We start from the raw sequence: 20,074 nt of genomic DNA on the forward strand, positions 1-20,074 counted from the left end.
ACAATGCACTTACATGCACCAGGAAGAAGAAGGTGAACTCCTGGGACCTGAGCGGGGAAGTGACACATGCAGGATATCGGGCGCAGGATCTTAGTGACTCCCCGCACAGTGCATTATACACGGACAATGCACTTACATGCACCAGGAAGAAGAATGTGAACTCCGGGGACCTGAGCGGGGAAGTGACACATGCAGGATATCGGGCGCAGGATCTTAGTGACTCCCCGCACAGCGCATTATACACGGACAATGCACTTACATGCACCAGGAAGAAGAAGGTGAACTCCAAGGGCCTGAGTGGGGAAGCGACACATGCAGGATATCGGGCGCAGGATCTTAGTGACTCCCCGCACAGCGCATTATACACGGACAATGCACTTACATGCACCAGGAAGAAGAAGGTGAACCCCGGGGACCTGAGCGGGGAAGCGACACATGCAGGATATCCAGCGCACTATCTTAGTGAATCACGGCGCAGCGCATTATACACGGACAATGCACTTTCGGGAACTCCTCCGGACACAGGTAAGTAACTGTGCCCCCTTATCTCTGGCCTGCTAATTATAAGTCTTTTTTTCCAGGTGATCCAAGTGTCAACATTAAAGAAGACAAGCGCTGGGATCAGGCTGAAGAGGAAGTAGGTGAGTAAGCGTAGTGTTTTGTTTACTCTTGGTTAATGGTAGATATCGTTTAAGGATACTAACAGGCATCATTTTAAAATAATTAGAACATAAAATAGTTTAAATAAATTCTCTTTTATGATACAGGAAGGTAAGTGGAAAAGAAGGAAGACGCTGGTTAGTAAAGGATTTATTTCTGTTTTGGACAGAAATGAAACAAAAGGATTTGATACTTCTGAGACTTCTCTATGGAAGAATCTTATACTGAATAATTGTTATATAATGTCGATATCTGCGGAGGGGATGGTGCAATATCTTAGTAGGTTTTCTAAATAACTGGTTGCATCAAGCAGACAATGGAGTCGTTCAGACTTTCCATGGCAAATCCATCTTCCAATGACCTTATCTGATCAGCCTCAGAGCCTCCATAGTTCTCCGTAATGTGCAGGATATTTGTTCAGGCTACAATGTTACAATGTTCATTGTTATGAAGTTACACACTTTATCATTTTATATTAGATTTTTTCATTTGCAGGACCTCTTTTTTTCTATATACCTGATGAAACATATGTAAAATAGAATTCTAGGACTCGATGAGCTTCATCTCTGTCACCATATACTGCTGTTTGCTTGTGCTGAGCACCTCCGGACTTTGCCTTCAATGCCTCCGATCCCCCTACAAGATGGCTGCACTATGTAAGGTGGTGCCAGTGTTATTCTTACTTCGCTGCATAGAATTTTAGAAATGAATCTTTAAATTTAGTTACTCCTCTCTGTAAGGAATGTACTGATCTAATCCCTTTCTGGTAGACCATAGGCTAAGCAATACATAGAAGAAGTGATAGAATGTCTTAGCCAGTTTCACAAGCCTTCTCCAGCCTGGGTGGCATCTCCACTGAACATGACTTCCAGCACAATAGGCATCTACAGTATAGTAGTGGAGTGGACCTTAATGTGGCCTTGAAGTTTTGGTTTGTTGCTGAACCTTACGGATGCGTGCTTGGCTCTACCCTTCCCTCCTGCCCCCAAGTTTACGAGAGTGTAAACTATTTAACCCCTTAAGGACGCAGCCATTTTGTAGCTTAAGGCTCAGCCCCATTTTTTGGATTCTGACCTGCGTCTCTTTATATGGTTATAACTTTTGAACACTGTTACTTATCAAAGAGATTCTGAGATTGTTTTTTCCCCACATGTTGTGCTTCATTTTAGTGGAAAATTTTGGCTGATAAGTTTTGCATTTATTTACAAAAAAAAAAAAAAAATCTGAATTTTTGGAAAAATTTGCCATTTTCGAAATTCGAAATCATTGCGTTTTCAGGCAGATAGATTTACCACCTAAATAAGTTGCTGAATAACATTTCCCATATGTCTACTTTTTTTGAAATGTCTGGATAATAATTTTTGGCGTCACGCGGCTTACAAACTTTTCCCGGTTTTCAGAATTGACTATTTTGGGTGTAAATACTGTTTTGAATGACATTTTACATATTTAGCATTAAAAACCCCCTATATCACCAACCCATTTTCAAATCTGCACCCCTCAAACTATCAGAAACAGCTTTTAGGAAGATTGTTAACCCCTTGAGATCTTCATAGTAATTGAATAAAAATGGAGGTGAAATTTAGGTCAAATTGTGCCGGTTATACGTTCATTTAGCCCTAAGATTTACACGTTTCCAAAATATAAAAAGAGAAAACCCACCATACAATTCTACAATTTCTCCCGAGTGCAGAGACCCCCCACATGTGGCCGATACTTATTTTATGGGCGCAGAAGGGAAGGAGCACCCTGCAGCTGCCAGGATTTTAGTTTCCTCATTGGCCCCTTTTTTAGGCTATAAAATTTTCGCTTTTCCGTTATTTGGGCCATGTGACGGCATTTTTTTTTGCGGGATGAGATGCTTTTTCCAGTGTTACCATTTTGGGGTTGGTATCACCTATTGTTCAAAATTTAGGAACATTTTTTTAGAAAAGCACTAATTCTGTACTGGAATTTTTACTTTTTTTTTTTTTTTGTGTGTGTTTACCGTTTAGCCTAATAATCCTGTTATCTTTATTCTATCGGTCAGTACGATTACGGGGACATAAATATTTTTTCTTACGTTTTACTAAATTTGTCAAATAAAATCTATCATTTTTGCATTGCCGTATTCCAAGTGACATAACATTGTTAATTTTGTGGCTATGGAGCTGTATGATGGCTTGTACTTTGCACTGTTGTACTTTGCACCAGTATAATTCTGGAGTACATATATTTTTTTTTTACTTTTTATAGCATTTTTTGTGGGATTGAATAGTTAAAAATCCTAATTTTTGGAGGGTTTATAACGGCGTTCATCGTGTGGGTTCAATAATTATTTATTGTTATTCTACGGGGTGTTATGGACGCAGTGAAACTATATATGTGGGGGTTTTGTTATGATTTAGACTTTTTTTGGTTTATATGTCTCTTCTTATGTTATGGGGCTTTGGGGCATTTTTATTAATTTCTTCCTTTATTTTTTATTGAATAACTTTTTTTTTTTTTTTTTTACTTTTTCACTTTTTCCACCATGGGACATGAACAAGCAATCATCTGATTGCTTGTTCATGATAATAATCTGCAATACTCATGTATTGCAGGGTATTAGCAGTGTCAGCCTGTGCACAGGCATAGGCTAACACCGTGCCTGTCATAGATGCCATGTTACAGTCAGTTCTTACAGGCAGCTCTGGGGTCCAGATCCGACCCCACTGATGCCACAGCAACAATCGGCAACCCCCCCCCCCCACACACCGAAAAAGGCTAGGGGGTGAAAATCGTGGGAAAAAGACCCCCCAAAGCCATGTTAAATGCCGTGGTCGTGCTGACTGCGGCATTAAACGGGCTAAACACCCATGATCAGAGCCCACTCTAAGCGCGGGTGTTACACTGGGGTACCGGCTATCAGTTACAGCCAGCACCCCGTGTTTTCTGATGCCGGTTTCGGCTCAGATCTTGAGCTGAACCGGCATCGGCTCTGCATCCGATATACTGGACACTGAGCGCTAAGTCACTGCACTCGGCGTCCGATATATCGGACGCAGAGCGGGAAGGGGTTAAATGCCACCAGCATTGTTTAAATCAAAATGGCCGCATGCAGCCAGCACTAACACATCCTTTTGGGAAGGAGATGTCACTCCCCGATGAGGTCACGTGAGTGCCAGTGCACGCGCCATGATAATGTAAATGCAGCAGGTGACTTTACCAGTAGCATTTACACAGTTAACACCCACGATCGGTGCCAGCACTAAATGCAGGTGTAACTGGTTAGGGATCAGGTACCTGTAATCACACTGTAATCATCCACATTGCTATAATATATTCCCTTCCTCAGTTCCCGTTGTAGTGAATAGGAGCGGAGCCTACAGTTAGCTCTGGTGGGTTCAGAGATATTGGCAGCTGATCTATTCTTTGTACGCTCTTGAGCTGGAGTTTGGCGCCGTTTATAAAATTATCGTGCAGTGGATGTCTCTGTCACAGACTGTCACTTTGTCTATGGGAAGATTTACCAGAAGTGTCTGAGAGCAGAACATCTCTAGTTGCCATTGGCAACCAATTAGAGCTCAGCTTTCATTTACCCACAGCTGTTTAAAAAATTACAGCTCATTTCTCTGTTTGCGCCCCACTTCAGCCCACTGCCGACCGCCCGCACCCTTCCTTTACGCCCCTCTGGCCACAGCAACATCAGCAGACAATGGCTCCTGCATATGGGGGGTAATAAGTGGATTTTGGAAAGCGAGGGGTTAAAATTAGGGCTTAAAACTGAGTCTATGGCGTTCCCTGAGTCACAGAGAGCGGCTGTGCAGAATTTGGTGATCGTAAACATGACGGTGCAGATTCCTTTAGCAGACATACACACACATATACACACATATACACACACATATATACATAAACATGTACACATATATATACATACATACACACACACACACACATACATACACACACACACACACATACATACAAATACACATTGGGGCTCATTTATCATGGCCTCTGTGCCACGTCAGTGGCGTAGAGCCCCTGCAATAATCGCAAGTGTTAGCTTATTGCTAGCACTTGGGATTATTCTGCCCTCCCGCCACGCCAGGGCGTGTAAAGGGGTGGGAAGGGGGAGGGCGCAGACGTTCATTTCTATGCCAGGCATAGACGGTCTGCCCCACAAGAAGGTCTTACATTAGTACTTTCTTGGAGCATCTCAGTTGCTGGAAAGAATTTGGAGTTTAAGAAGCCTCTTTCTATTTTTGCTTTTCACCGTAGTGTGAAACCAGTCCCAACAAAAGGATATGAGGGATCACCGGGACCATGGGTATAAGAGTGCTACAAGTATCTAATGGATGTCAGGCTTTTAGTACGGCGATCTGATGCTAGTCCTTCAGGCTTTGGACTCCGCCTTTTTACAGATGTTTAAAGGAAATCTACCATTTGTTTTTATGCATTATGAAGCAAACATACCTTGAGAACGCTGTAGCTACACTGATGCAGAAACACATCTTAATCCCTAATCCGAGTGGTTTTGCTGAAAAACAATTATAAAATTATGATGATGAGGCTTTGTCGCTTCTGTGCTGGGGCTCAGAGCTTCTCCTAGCACATTAGTTATGCACTGCTCCAGAGGATGATGTAATTTCTGTGTTGTGTCTGACAGGCAGAAGTAATCAATAGCTGCACCCTTCCCCCCCGGCTGCTGTGTATGAGTCATCCAGCTCAGGTTGATTAGTCCTGTCTAGACAGTTCAGGAAGCTCCGTGTAATGTGGCAGACAGAATGCAATCCTGCTTTACCAAGGTCCTGAATGTTATAATTGTATTTTCAGCAAAACCACTGAGATCAGGGATTACACAAGATGTGTTTCTGCATCAGCGTAGCTACAGCATTCAGGTATGTTTGGTTCATTAATCATACATGTTTACTGCGTGATCATCACGTTTAAACTGGACCGTGTCTTGCACTTCTCTCGGGGTCACCCATAATCAATGGATGCAGTTGCAGGTTGCAATAGAAATAGGTTCACTCCAATGAAGCAAAAGTGACCTGAGAAGGAGAACCTTAAGCTGCTGATAGATGTGTTGGGGCACTACCTACACTAGGTGGCACCGCAGGACCGTGCATTACCTCCCAGGTCTGTGCTTTTTCTGTACGGTAGCTCTATCCCTGTGATGTTACACAGCAGGGTAATAACTGCAATAATCTCTTTATGCGGGTGGGTGGTCACCAGAGATAAGAGCAGGGATCACCCACCTCAAGGATACTCCGGTACAGAGGTTAATGGTGGTGGATGTTTCCGTCTGGTGTTTTCCCATGTCCTTCACAGCTGATGTGAGGGGGGCACCAGGTGAAAAGCCCCTGTTGATTCAGGCAGTTCTCAGGCCCAGTGGTGAGATGAAAGATTAGGTATTTCGGGATTCAGGCACCCGGTTTCCCCCTCCAGCTACCCCTATACAGATTGTGAGGCTAACTCAAGGTCCCAGCTTTTTCCTAACCTTCAGGCAGCTCAGCCGGCAACTTTTTCAGGAATGTCCACGCCGACCACACACCCAGGAACTAACTGTGATTTCTACAGCGCTCTCTACTCCCTGAAGCCCACAGGTGATAAAGAGAGGCTCCTGTCACATATCACTAACACCTGCAGGAGCGGAGGTTATGGACGTGCCTCTCATAGGGGACCTGCTGTTCTCTGCTGCTAATCCTTTGGCCCCGGCAGGACTGTGGGCATTGATGGTCTACCGGCCAAGCTCTAGCTAGCGCAGGATCTGGACCGGCCTGTACCTGATGGTACTCTATAGTATCATATCCTCTGCCATCATCCTTGAGGCAAGGACTGATCACAATCTTGTACAAGTGAAAGGGAAAGGGGTGTGACCTGAAGAGCTCTCAGAGTTGGGTACGCGCAGAGCCGGCGGCTGCGCGCACCCAACTGCGAAGCTGGAGCTATTAAGCATGCGCTGTAGCTTCAGCTTCGCAGCCAAGTACATACAGCTCTGCAGAGATACTGGGGCCTCTTTCAGATATTTGAATATAAGGGCAAAAAAAGATTTATAAAGTTACAGGCCACTCAAGGATTAGCCCTAGTAAGGGCTCCCATGTCATTCATTAGTTGACCCTGCCACCGGATCTACCTTAATAGTAAGATCCGAGATGGTAGGATTCCTTTAAGTACAAGCAATACAGGAGCTTTGGGTTAGAGACCCTGCAGGAGAGTTATAAAAGACGTACACTGGTCTAAAGCCACACAACGGGAAATATATCATAGTGTGTCGAGTAACCTCACCCTCCAACAAGAAAACATGTTCAGTGTCAAGATCACCCTAATGGAAGAACATACCAGAACATATGCAAATGTATTTGGAAAAACTGAAAAGCAGACAAGCTCAGTGGATTCAGAATCACAATAACCTGCAAACTCCATCCAAGAAATTTATATTACTATTATCCTAATTGAAATATCCTATAGTTGTCCACCAACCCAACATCAGCTCTACGACCCATCCCATCTCCGCCCTTCTACCAGCCTATACACACTTCATTCTCCTCTCTACTAACCCCACCAAATACCCCCCTTCCCTAACATATCCAAATCATCAGCTAAAAACCCACCAGCTTAGAAAATGAATCCCTTACAGTACCCAACATCATTCGAATATGAGAAGATTTAATATTCCCTTTCCCAGGTTCAGCACCTCCCGAATGGACAGCGAAGCCTCAGCCGTTCCCTGCGGAGATTTATGACCACACACAGAGAGAGTCAAGGTTCAGCTTATCCCTCATTACTGCACATGCTGGGGGGAGACTTCAAATCCACACCATGGCCAGAGGGAGAAGCCGGGACTCCCTCTCCTGGAAAGCTAATTTTTCTTTAACCCCTTAAAGACACAGGTTTTTTCGCTCATTTCGCTTATTTTGTGCGTAATGTATTTTACTTCTCTGAGGCGTTATTTATTATTCCATGCCATATACTGGAAAGCTGGAAAAAAGTTCCGAATGTGAAAAAATCTAAAAAAAAAAACCTGTTTGCAACACGTTCTCTGAGTCATCTCACTGCCAATGATAGGCTCATATTACGGTATAAATATGTTCTTGTTCACATTAGGCCAAACCAAATTAGTAGTTTTACCATAAAGATAAATTCCAGGCCTGATGAAGACCTGGCTAGACAAAGACACCAATATTCACCGGAGCTCTAGAAGCTCAGGTCAAATTGTACGTTTATTCTTAAAGAGTAGAGGTGAAGAGTGGGCAAAAGATGGCACAAATTTATTACCTATGACATAGAGATAGCAACACCCTAAGTTTTTAGCTTACTATAGGTGCATTTTAAGAACTCTTGTTCTTTAGCATTTGTTGGAAATTGATGCAATAACATAAATTTTTCAATGTACTAAAATCTTATTTTTTTTAATTCAAATAACAGGATTTATTATTAACTAGCTGCAGATCTCAGCGTTGCCTGGGATAGGAAATAACTGTTCTTCACTATAACAAAATAGAATGGGTTAACAAAAAATTTTTTATATGCATCTCTCACTCTGTTTCTTTCAGTGACTGTTTTTGCCATCTCTTTCAGTGACTGTCTCTGACTGTCTCTTTCAGTGACTGTTTCTGCCCATCTCTTTCAGTGCCTACCTTTGGCGTCTCTTTTAGTGACTGTCTCTGGCTGTCTCTTTCAGTGACTGTCTCTGACTGTCACTTTGTCTATGGGGAGATTTATCAGAAATGTCTGAAATTAGAACTGCTCTAGTTGCCCTTGGAAACCAATCAGAGCTCAAGTTTCATTTATGCACGGTTGCTTATAAAATTACAGCTGATCTGTAATTGGTTTCCATGGCCAACTTTAACAGTTTTACCGCAGACATTTCTGATAAATCTCCCCCTACCTCTATATCCCTATTCATCTTACCTCACACATAACTTGTCTGCCACAGCAGCAGACAATGGCTCCTGCATGTGGTGAGTAATATGTAAATTTTGGAAAGTGCAGGGTGAAATTTTTGGCTCAAAACCAAATCTATGACATTCCATGAGTCACAGAAAGCGGCTGTGCAAAATGTGGTGAATAGAAACAAGACGGTGCAGATTCTTTTAGCAGACATACATACACACTCACACACACATACATACATACAAACACATATATACACACACATACATACACACACACACACATGTACACACACATACATACAAACATACACACATACATACACACACATACATACACACACACACACATATATATATATATATATATATATACACACACACATACATTCACACACATACACACATACATACAAACACACACACATACATACAAAAACACACACATACACACACATACATACATACACACATACATACATACATACACATACAAATACATATATAAAAACACACATACACACAAATACACACACACACAAACATACATACATACACATACATACGTACACACACATATACACTCAGCTTTATTTATTACATTATCAGAAAACAAGCTTGAGCAGGTCCGCTCATCACATCCCCTCCCGTTTTGGATCTGCAACATTTTGAAAACAGGACGACAATTCATAAACTGCAGCGACAATGATCATTCCAATAAGATCATTTATCTCTAGGGCTGGGGAGGGGACATGGAGCTGAGCGTCTAAAGTGTCTTCTAAACAGAAGTTGCTACAAAAATACTAAAAACTATTCAACTAAGAACAATACAAAATAAATCAAAAGAGAAAAGGAAATAAAACGTTGAAACCTTCGCTGGATATCTGCAATCGTTGTAAAGAATTATCTTTATAACATATTAGCCGTGAAGTGAACATTTTTAGTGATTGCGTTGGTGAAGCTTCATCATCCGATGGCGACAGAATTAGACGTAGGATCCCGGCACAAGTGAAATAGTATTTTTCTCCTCTTCTTTGCGGTTGGAAGGTTTCGGTGAGATATCATCACACCGGAAGATCTTCTCCTCCATTATATGGCATCCAACAATCTGGTCTAGTATCAAACTGCACCCAATGGAAGACATGCAGCCTTTAGCGGAGTACGTTTCTATGTTTCCATCTGCAATCAAAAAGACAATGATCATTCATTACATATGATACATTTATAATCAGGTTCTGGGATAATTTGGGTCTCACAGCAATTTGTTGTTACATAAGATACTGTAGTGTAAGGGAGGATCTCTGACTCCCGGGATTGAAAACTTCTCACATACTACAAGGTAAGCTTTATGTTCATGCTTGGAGATTCCTCCAATGTTTAGAGTTTAGAAGTTTAAAAACACCCTGCACATAGTACACATAGTCCACACTGCACATAGTACACACTGCACATAGTACACACTACACATAGTACACACTACACATAGTACACCCTGCACATAGTACACACTACACATAGTACACACTACACATAGTACACACTGCACATAGTACACACTACACATAGTACACACTACACATAGTACACCCTGCACATAGTACACACTACACATAGTACACACTGCACATAGTACACACTACACATAGTACACCCTGCACATAGTACACATAGTCCACACTGCACATAGTATACACTACACATAGTCCACAGGACACATAGTCCACAGGACACATAGTACACAATACACATAGTACACACTACACATAGTCCACACTGCACATAGTACACACTACACATAGTCCACACTGCACATAGTACACATAGTCCACACTGCACATAGTACACACTACACATAGTCCACACTGCACATAGTACACATAGTCCACACTGCACATAGTACACACTACACATAGTCCACACTGCACATAGTACACACTACACATAGTCCACACTGCACATAGTACACATAGTCCACACTGCACATAGTACACACTACACATAGTACACACTGCACATAGTATACACTACACATAGTACACACTGCACATAGTACACACTACACATAGTACACACTACACATAGTACACACCACTGCACATAGTACACGCTGCACATAGTACACACTGCACATAGTCCACACTGCACATAGTACACATAGTCCACACTGCACATAGTACACACTACACATAGTCCACACTGCACATAGTACACACTACACATAGTACACACTGCACATAGTACACACTACACATAGTACACACTGCACATAGTACACACTGCACATAGTACACACTACACATAGTACACACCACTGCACATAGTACACGCTGCACATAGTACACACTGCACATAGTACACACTGCACATAGTACACCCTGCACATAGTACACACTACACATAGTACACACTGCACATAGTACACACTGCACATAGTACACACTACACATAGTCCACACTGCACATAGTACACACTGCACATAGTACCCACTACACATAGTACACACTGCACATAGTACACACTGCACATAGTACACACTGCACATAGTACCCACTACACATAGTACACACTGCACATAGTACACACTACACATAGTACACCCTGCACATAGTTCTGAGAAAATGACACCTCATACAGATCTATATTCTAAGGTATGAAAAGGCATTGGCATCAGATTACGGCAAAATGAATAATTAATTTATACAAAACATTTTAATTGGCTAAATGTTCTAAGATCTCATAGAAGACGTATACATTTTATATGTGTTGGCACAGACGCAAGGAGTAAAGGGGAAGCATCATTTTCAGTGCATCAGGAAAGTTGTAAAAACAGGACCTACAAAAAAATGTGTTTTTTTTGTCTATATCACTTTTGAAATGTCATTTTTTGGATTTTTTTTCCTGCTTCCACGCACCCGGCATGGAATATTACACACTGTCTGCAGGAAGTACAATTTTATAATACAGAAAACAAGCCTGAACACAGCTCTGTACAAGGAAAAATGGAAAAGTTATGGATTTTTGTAGGTGGGGAGTTAAAAATGGAAACACAATCTTTTTTTTCTGTTGTCAAAACAATTTGTGGCGAGCTGTAACATTAAGAGCTCACTTCATATTTTTTTTTTAAAATGTATTAAATTTTATGGAATGGGTAAGAAAAATCACTAATTATAAAATAGTTTACAAAAGTTTTACTTACTACAGTAACAAACCTGTCCAGTAACAGGGCAACCACAGCCCGGCTTGGTGCTAGCTGTCAGACCGGGTAAGAGGTGGTAGTGATAGTCCCTGCGGGCTACGGCCCATCATGCAGTATAGAAGCCGCCCTGACAAGGGAGAGCCCACTATCAGGAACCTGACTAACGGTCCCTGAGTGACCCTGCAAGGTGACAGGGAAGACTCACTTTGGAAGCTTCTGGATGGTAGAGCGGACAGGTAACCGGAATGCTGAGATGGAGTCGGCAGAGCAGTAAATATATTACAGAGCAGAAGTTGTCATTTGAAATGGACCTCACTGGGACACACTGGCAGGGAGCCATGTAATGTTTCACATACTTTATTTGAAACGCTATATAACACAGACATGTCTTAAAAGCATATTTGTCATATATAGTGCTTTGTCTTTAGCAGCCTGTCCCCTAATAAAAAATAGCCCTCTGCTGACAGGTTCCCTTTAAGTAATGTAGGATGTAAGAATATAGAGACCAGGGATGTGTTATAAATGTGGGATAAAAATAAGAGGATATAGTTTATGAATTGACTCCATGGATGTGTGTGCAAATTATGAAATTTTATGATCGTAGTAAATAAATGAAAATACCATATATACTCGAGTATAAGCCTAGTTTTTCAGCACAAAAAAATGTGCTGAAAACCCAAACTCGGCTTAAACTCAAGTAAACAAAATATATCAAAACTCACCTTTCCGGCTTCCCCCACTGCTGGCTATATACTGGTGGAGGGGGCTGGTTATATACTGGGGCAGGGGGCTGGCTATATACTGGGGGATATGGGCTGGCAGGCTATATACTGGGGGCAGGTGCTGGCTATATACTATGGGGCAGTGCCCGCAGGCTATATAATGGGGAGGCTGTGACCAATGCATTTCCCACCCTCGGCTTATACCCGAGTCAATAGGTTTTCCCAGGTTTTGTGGTAAAATTAGGGGCCTCGGCTTATACATGGGTCGGCTTATACTCGGTCGGCTTATAATTTTATTTTATAAAGAGAGGATGGAGGAAGAGCGACAAGAGCAAGAAGTATCACCTGGTTTCTCAACTGTCCCGGCAAATGTCATGCACTTGTCATCGATGGCTCGGCACGTGGTCTCTCCGTCAGGAACACATTCCTCTGTAGAGTTAGGATTAAAGCAGGACGGACATTTGGGACCTAGCATTTCCTCTTCTTTTGGCACTAAATAAAACAAATATTTGTGTAAATTATCTAGCACATGACATGACTTATCTAGCACATGACTTCCATTTCATGTAACGGAGCTGATGAAGTCTGGTAATACAGATGACAGCTACTAAGCTAAAGGGGTCTTCCTGGGCTGAGAGTATCGATGACCCATCCTAAGGACGGGTATTTAATATCAGATCAGAATCAATATCCTCACGGATCAGCTGTTCTTAGTAGTTCCTGCATAGAGGATGGAACAGGAAGCAGATAGCACTCTTCTCGGTGTAGTGGCCGAATTGGGTCACTGCACCTTACCTCCCATTCTAATTAATAGGAATCGAACTGCAATGATCAGCTCTGACCACTCCAGTGACTATAACATTAAATTTTTACACGTCTCATCCTCTGCACTTACTTTCATACATTTTGATGTTACACAGATCTGTATCACAGCACTGGATGTTCACCTTTGTGGAGACGTCTTTGTTAACAAATGAATAAGGAGTCTCGTTACAGGGCACGTTAGCAACGCAACCCTTCCATACTGAGCAGAAGGTCTTATCTTGGAAAAGAAAAAAAATGGTTTATTGTCATAACTAAATTGTTATTTATCATTTATGAATATTAAAATATAATACAAATACATTTTGAGTTTGAGTTCACACCCTGCATAATGAGTCTTGTTATGTACTGAAAAATCCATCAAATTGTGTATCAAAATATCCAATAGATTTTTTACTTCTTGTATGAATGATTCCTGCGATATTTAAAGACCTGTTACCATGACAAGGGGATATCCTCTATGCCTAGACCTGTAACCATGACGAGGGGGTGTCCTCTATGCCTAGACCTGTAATAATGACAAAAGGGTGTCCTCTACACCAAGACCTGTAACCATGACAATGGGGGGTCCTCTACAACTAGACCTGTAACCATGACAAGGGTGCGTCCTCTACACCTAGACCTGTAACCATGACAAGGTGGTGTACTCTACACCTAGACCTGTAACCATGACAAGGGGGGTCCTCTACACCTAGACCTGTAACCATGACAAGGGGGTGTCCTCTACACCTAGACCTGTAACCATGACAAGGGGGGGTCCTCTACACCTAGACCTGTAACCATGACAAGTGGGTGTCCTCTACAACTAGACCTGTAACCATGACAAGGGGGCGTCCTCTACACCTAGACCTGTAACCATGACAAGGGGGTGTCCTCTACACCTAGAACTGTAACCATGACAAGGGGGCATCCTCTACACCTAGACCTGTAACCATGACACGGGGACGTCCTCTACACCTAGACCTGTAACCATGACAAGGGGGTGTCCTCTACACCAAGACCTGTAACCATGACAAGGGGGCGTCCTCTACACCAAGATTTGTAACCATGACAAGGGGCCATCCTCTCCATCCAGACCTGTAACCATGACAAGGGGGTGTCCTCTACACCTAGAACTGTAACCATGACAAGGGGGCATCCTCTACACCTAGACCTGTAACCATGACACGGGGACGTCCTCTACACCTAGACCTGTAACCATGACAAGGGGGTGTCCTCTACACCAAGACCTGTAACCATGACAAGGGGGCGTCCTCTACACCAAGATTTGTAACCATGACAAGGGGCCATCCTCTCCATCCAGACCTGTAACCATGACATGGAGGTGTCCTCTACACCTAGACTTGTAACCATGACAATGGGGTGTCCTCTACACCTAGACCTGTAACCATGACAAGGGGGTGTCCTCTACACCTAGACCTGTAACCATGACAAGGGGGCGTCCTCTACACCTAGACCTGTAACCATGACAAGGGGGCCTCCTCTACACCTAGACTTGTAACCATGACAAGAGGACATCCTCCACACTTTGACCTTTAATCATGACAAGGGGGCGTCCTCTACACCTAGACCTGTAACCATGACAAGAGGATACCCTCCACACTTTGACTTTTAATCATAACAAGGGGGCGTCCTCTACACCTAGACCTGTAACCATGACAAGAGGATACCCTCCACACTTTGACTTTTAATCATAACAAGGGGGCGTCCTCTACACCTAAACATGAAAATTAACTGTGCACTTTTCCAAGATCTGTAGCTAAGACAAGGAAGTGTCTACTACACCTAAAAGACAAACAGGAAACATCATAAACAATATTTTTTAATGGAAAATGGTATTTCTGCTATTTTCTGGTAACCATACTGGAGTCAGGAAGGTTTGTTCCACTATGGGCCAATTAGCATGAACTTTATAAGGTATTTTTGCTTCCTTCCCCTACATCAACTCTGATGGACAAGTGCTGCATTCATCTGAATCTACTATGATCTCATAAAAATAATCCATAGAATCCCGCAAAGATTTAAATGACATCTACAATCAGAATCCATCATGTTAAACCAGGGACACCTACTCACTTAGGTCCAGACACCATGACTGTGGTAGTCTTCATATATTTTATTTTTGCCTCCTTCCTTCTAATATCAACTTTTAAAATTATTTTTTATCAGCCTGAGGAGCTACTCTGTCCCCTGTGTGATCTGACTTTACAGGCTGTTACACTGTCTCACCATCTCCCCTGCTCCCCCTCCACTGAGAATGCAGCAGGTGTGGTTTACTTCACAAGTGCTGAGGGAGCAGGGAGAGGCTGAGGCAGTGTAACACCATGTAAAGCCAGATTATAGAGGGGCTGGGGTATCCCCTCAAGCTAATTTGCATATTTTCACCACAGTCACAGTGCTTGGATCTATGAGTAAGTTCCCCTGGTTCATGATGACAGATTTTGATGGCGTATTTCCTTTAAGCAAAGCGAGAGGAGTAAGTGACTTATAGTAAGGATGCGACAGAAAAGGCAAATCTTTGAAAACTGAAACATCAAAGTTCCGTCTATGTAGTTGTGTATCAAAGTTTGAAAAGGTGCAAAAAAGTCTAGAAACCTATACTCACTATATATATACTGTTCAGACATGATCCCGCAGCGTTCTCCCTTCATACATTGTTGTATAGTTGGCGCACAGGTTTCACTGTTCTTTGCATGACATTTGTAGCATCTTATAGGAGAAGCATCTGGGATTGGAACACGTAAAATATTACACATATAGTATGACAAAGACATTAATCATGAACATCAAATCTAAAAAAGGAGGAAAAACAAAAAAGAAGATAAAGCTGGGTACAAACTTTAAGGAAGAGAATTTTCTGGAGTAGTGTTGGACCCCATAGCGGTACCATAAGATTCAGAGATAAAGCGGGTCATCAGTGTTTAGTAAGTAAAGTATCTTTTCTCTGTTTATTAAAATGTTTATATATATAGAAGAGAAGTCTAAAAATGTATAAAACAAGGTTACACCAGTGTTTATGCCGAATCCAATAGTTTACAGTTTTCATATCAACAGAAGGAATTGGTATCTGTATTTTTGCTATTATTATTTCAGGGCAGGAGAGTAAGATGAAATAGTTCTATAAGTAACACACGGAGATGAGAATCTTTTAAGAAATTCTTTATAAGCAAGTCTGACAGAGCTCACCAACAAAACAAGCTTTTTATAATCAAACAAGCACTTATAATCACTTTTATGCGATTTTGAGTATTTTCTGTTGTAACCCTCCCCCATTCAGCAGATCCTTATGTTTCCCTAAAGACAACCCAACAAATCTTCATCAGTGGACAAATTCTATTTAACACTTACCATCAAGGTTACAGCAGTATTGTGTTCCCTTCATATGCTCGGCCAAGTGAATCAGAGCCTTTAACTCCACCCACAGCGTTGGGACTACCTATGGCTCATCCAATCAGAACGAAAACGCCCGGTGTTTTGAGGAGTGTCAACACATTTACATGAATCATGCCTACCGGACCCTAGTTGGAGTCTGATGAGTGGTGAATTACTCTGGTTGCAAGGGACAAAGTTGCGAGTAGCCAAAGACTTATCTTAGTGCCGTTTGAGGAAGTGATGCCCTTAGAGCAGTGGTGGCAAACCTATGGCACGGGTGCCAGAGGTGGCACTCAGAGCCCTCTCTATGGGCACCCTCACCATCGCCCCAGTGCAGAAATTGGCAGACAGGACTCAAGGCCTCTTGCAGTCCCAGGCAGCCCAGGACCCTAGAAGGAAGCTACAATGATAATCCAAAATTCCTCTCCTTCTTTCTACTATATTGGTGTCCTCAGGTGCCTATACAATTTAAACCTGTAAAAGAGAAGGGAGTCGCATTGTCACGTTCCAAAAAATATGTGGGTTTGGACACTCGGTGTCTAAAAGGTTTGCCATCACTGCCTTAGAGGAAGCAAACTATCTCTACATAGCTTAAGGGGCATTAACCCTTGATCAGATAGACCACCCCCAGCAATTCTCTTGTTTTGTATGATCACACTGTACATACATCGGTGAACATCTTACCCATTCTAGCTGAACACTTCCCAAAATTTATATGTTCCTAAAATGTTTTATTTTTTCAGACAGATGCCCTTGACAGGGATATTGGTGAGCCGACTATGAACGAGATGGTCTCCAGAACCATTTCACAGACTGGTATGGTACACCCAAACCAAGACCCGGGTGCAGCATACATCGCTCCTGTCTCCATAAGCAGCTGCGTCGCAGGATGGTGACACACAATGGGGGTCATTTACTAAGGGGCCGATTCGCGTTTTCCCGACGTGTTACCCGAATATTTCCGTTTTGCGCCGATTCTCCCTGAATTGCCCCGGGATTTTGGCACATGGGATCGGATTGTGGCGCATCGGCGCTGGCATGCACGCGACGGAAATCGGGGGCGTGGCCAAACGAAAACCCGACGGATTCGGAAAAACCGCCGCATTTAAAACAAAAAAATCTGTTGCGGAGCTTGCACTTACCTTCACTCAGCCCGAACCGGTGAACTCCAGCGCGTTCTGATGCTTTTCAGCGCAGCAGCACCACCTGGTGGACGGCGGAGGAACTACCTTAATAAATTCCGGCCGGACCCGAATCCAGCGCAGAGATCGCGACGCTGGATCGCGAATGGACCGGATAAGTAAATCTCTCCCCAATGTGTTGACCTCACGGTCCCCATGCACAATGCACTCCTATGGCGGCCATATGCTAGCTGTCATTTGTTCATGTGAAAGGGCCCTAACTGTTCTTTCCCTGATGCAAAGTAACTGAGAGGTTTACCCACAGCTCGAAATATCCAGATCCTTCGAAATGGCAAAATATTTTTTCTAGAATCCCCATCATCTTAGGGGATTTGCCATTAAATATCTCTATCAGGATGATTATTTCTGTGGTCTCCTTTCTGTCTCCCCGGGTACGGAACTGCCTGATGATGGGTTTTGGGAAACCTCTATTCTGCAACCCTTGGCACATCTGCTGAGCCTGCCTGTAAAAGTCCTGCACACACTGCAAAGGAATCTCTACAGAACTGCTAAATACTATGTAAGGCAGAAAAGCAGTTTACATGTAGATACGGCTCTACATTCGGTTACCCTACATGTTTGGGCTCTAGTCGAAGGTGTCTATAAACGTGTGGCAGCTTGGAAGAAGTGACCTGGTTCACCTACTACACAGGGAAAGCGCCGTATTCCTCCTGTTCCATTTTTCCAAAATATCTTTGGGGACTGCTGGGTAAGTTTAAGACATGTTTAAGGATATTTAAATACTCAAATTTGAAGCCCCTCAAAGGTCAGTTCCTTCTGTTTATAAAACATGGGTCATAGATGAAACTCTTAGAAGATACTCACCTATGGAAAGGAAGAAGGAGAGAAGGAAGACGCTTATTATAACAGGTTTCATCTCTGCTACGGCCGGATGTTCTGGATGATCTTGTTCTCCTGAGACTTCTGGAGGAAACTTATACTGCAGCCTTGGTACTTATACAGCATCAGGGAAGGAGCTGATGTCATGTTGGGAGTCAGTACAGTAATTGTTCACCAAAAGGACTGGAGCTCCCGGCAATTTTCAGATATTTGCCTTCTTCTTGTGCTTTGAGTCATTAAACAGTTGACTTTTCCAGACTGACAATAATAAATAATTATTCCCATGAGCCTATTTGTGCCGTCTCGGGGCAGAGTTACTCTTACCAATGTGCAGAGACAATGGTTTCATTTACTGACTGTTGTCTAACAACTAAGCTCCATTGATTACTATTTCATTTTCCACTGTAACTGGGATAAGTATCTAGGAGGAGGGTGTCCCACTGCTGCAACCATTGATTATCACAAGTATTGAGGTCCAACGGCTCCCTAAAGTGCCACCTGCGGATAGGTCACTGCGGATAGGTGGCTTGTGGGCATGCGGATGGGTGGCTTGTGGGCATGCGGATGGGTGGCTTGTGGGCATGCGGATGGGTGGCTTGTGGGCATGCGGATGGGTGGCTTGTGGGCATGCGGATGGGTGGCTTGTGGGCATGGTTGGCCATTCTACCCACAATGCAGCTGTGCTCTACCATGAGCTATGGAAGTGTAAAGGGTTTGATTTGTAAATTTAGGTTAAATGTACAAGATACATAATTTGTTAGTTTCTCCTTCTCTCCATCACATGGAATTATGTCGGATCTCGCCACTCCTAATAATAATAAATCTATATTTGTATAGCGTCAGCGTATTGTGCAGGGCTCTACAGATCATGGGGGACGTATGCAGACAAAATAAGTAACTGCAGATAATACAATAGGAATAACGGCAATGCTCCCAAGAGCTTACAATCTATGAGTAGCAGGGGACACACACGAGGTAACTCCATCTTCAGTTATCTTGACACCAAATATTTGTTCTAGTGCCAACCTACATTCCAAGGTAGTGATTTTCTAAGAGGAAAGAAAGCTATCATATAAAAACAAACTATAACTCAAAAAGTAATAATAGGTTGAAGGATTTGGTCTTCATTAACATTCATCCCCCATCCACAGGCGCTGCCAACCCTACCAGCGGTGCTGACCACTCCCAGCCTGAACCATGGAGATAAATATACATATATATCTGGCCAATGTGGGGGTCTTGTTTTGGACCATAATTGATCAGATATTGATGTTTCAAATGTTTAATAATACATCTATAATATGAAAAGTTCTTAATTATAATGGGGACTAATGAGTAAACTTTTTAAAAATTCAATTTAGACAATTTGTTGATGCAGATTTTTTTTCAAAGAGTTAATTTTTGTTCAATTTTTATAT

At 42.6% G+C, this 20,074-nt stretch overlaps 1 protein-coding gene across 1 annotated transcript; it reads right to left on the minus strand.

The window, feature by feature from the left end:
• Window positions 1–8,063: 8,063 nt before the first annotated feature.
• On the minus strand, window positions 8,064–18,779 carry LOC140065307 (uncharacterized). Its single transcript, XM_072112902.1, has 5 exons — window positions 18,642–18,779; window positions 15,869–15,988; window positions 13,337–13,483; window positions 12,787–12,933; window positions 8,064–9,701 (listed from the first exon to the last, which is right to left on the minus strand). The coding sequence occupies exons 1-5, from the start codon at window positions 18,691–18,693 to the stop codon at window positions 9,508–9,510; spliced, it is 660 nt and encodes a 219-aa protein (XP_071969003.1). The 5' UTR covers window positions 18,694–18,779; the 3' UTR covers window positions 8,064–9,507.
• Window positions 18,780–20,074: the final 1,295 nt, after the last annotated feature.

The sequence above is a fragment of the Engystomops pustulosus genome, chromosome 6, assembly GCF_040894005.1.
Source record: "Engystomops pustulosus chromosome 6, aEngPut4.maternal, whole genome shotgun sequence".
NCBI classification, from domain to species: Eukaryota; Metazoa; Chordata; class Amphibia; order Anura; family Leptodactylidae; genus Engystomops; species Engystomops pustulosus.

Excerpts from the sequence above, each read along its gene's own strand:
- LOC140065307 (XM_072112902.1), bottom strand. The coding sequence starts at position 18,693 with ATGAAACCTGTTATAATAAGCGTCTTCCTTCTCTCCTTCTTCCTTTCC. Across the intron at positions 13,484-15,868 it reads GTCTGAACAGTATATATATA|ATAAGACCTTCTGCTCAGTA; the intron begins GTGAGTATAGGT and ends TTCTTTTCCAAG. Across the intron at positions 9,702-12,786 it reads CGGGACAGTTGAGAAACCAG|ATGGAAACATAGAAACGTAC; the intron begins GTGATACTTCTT and ends TTTTGATTGCAG.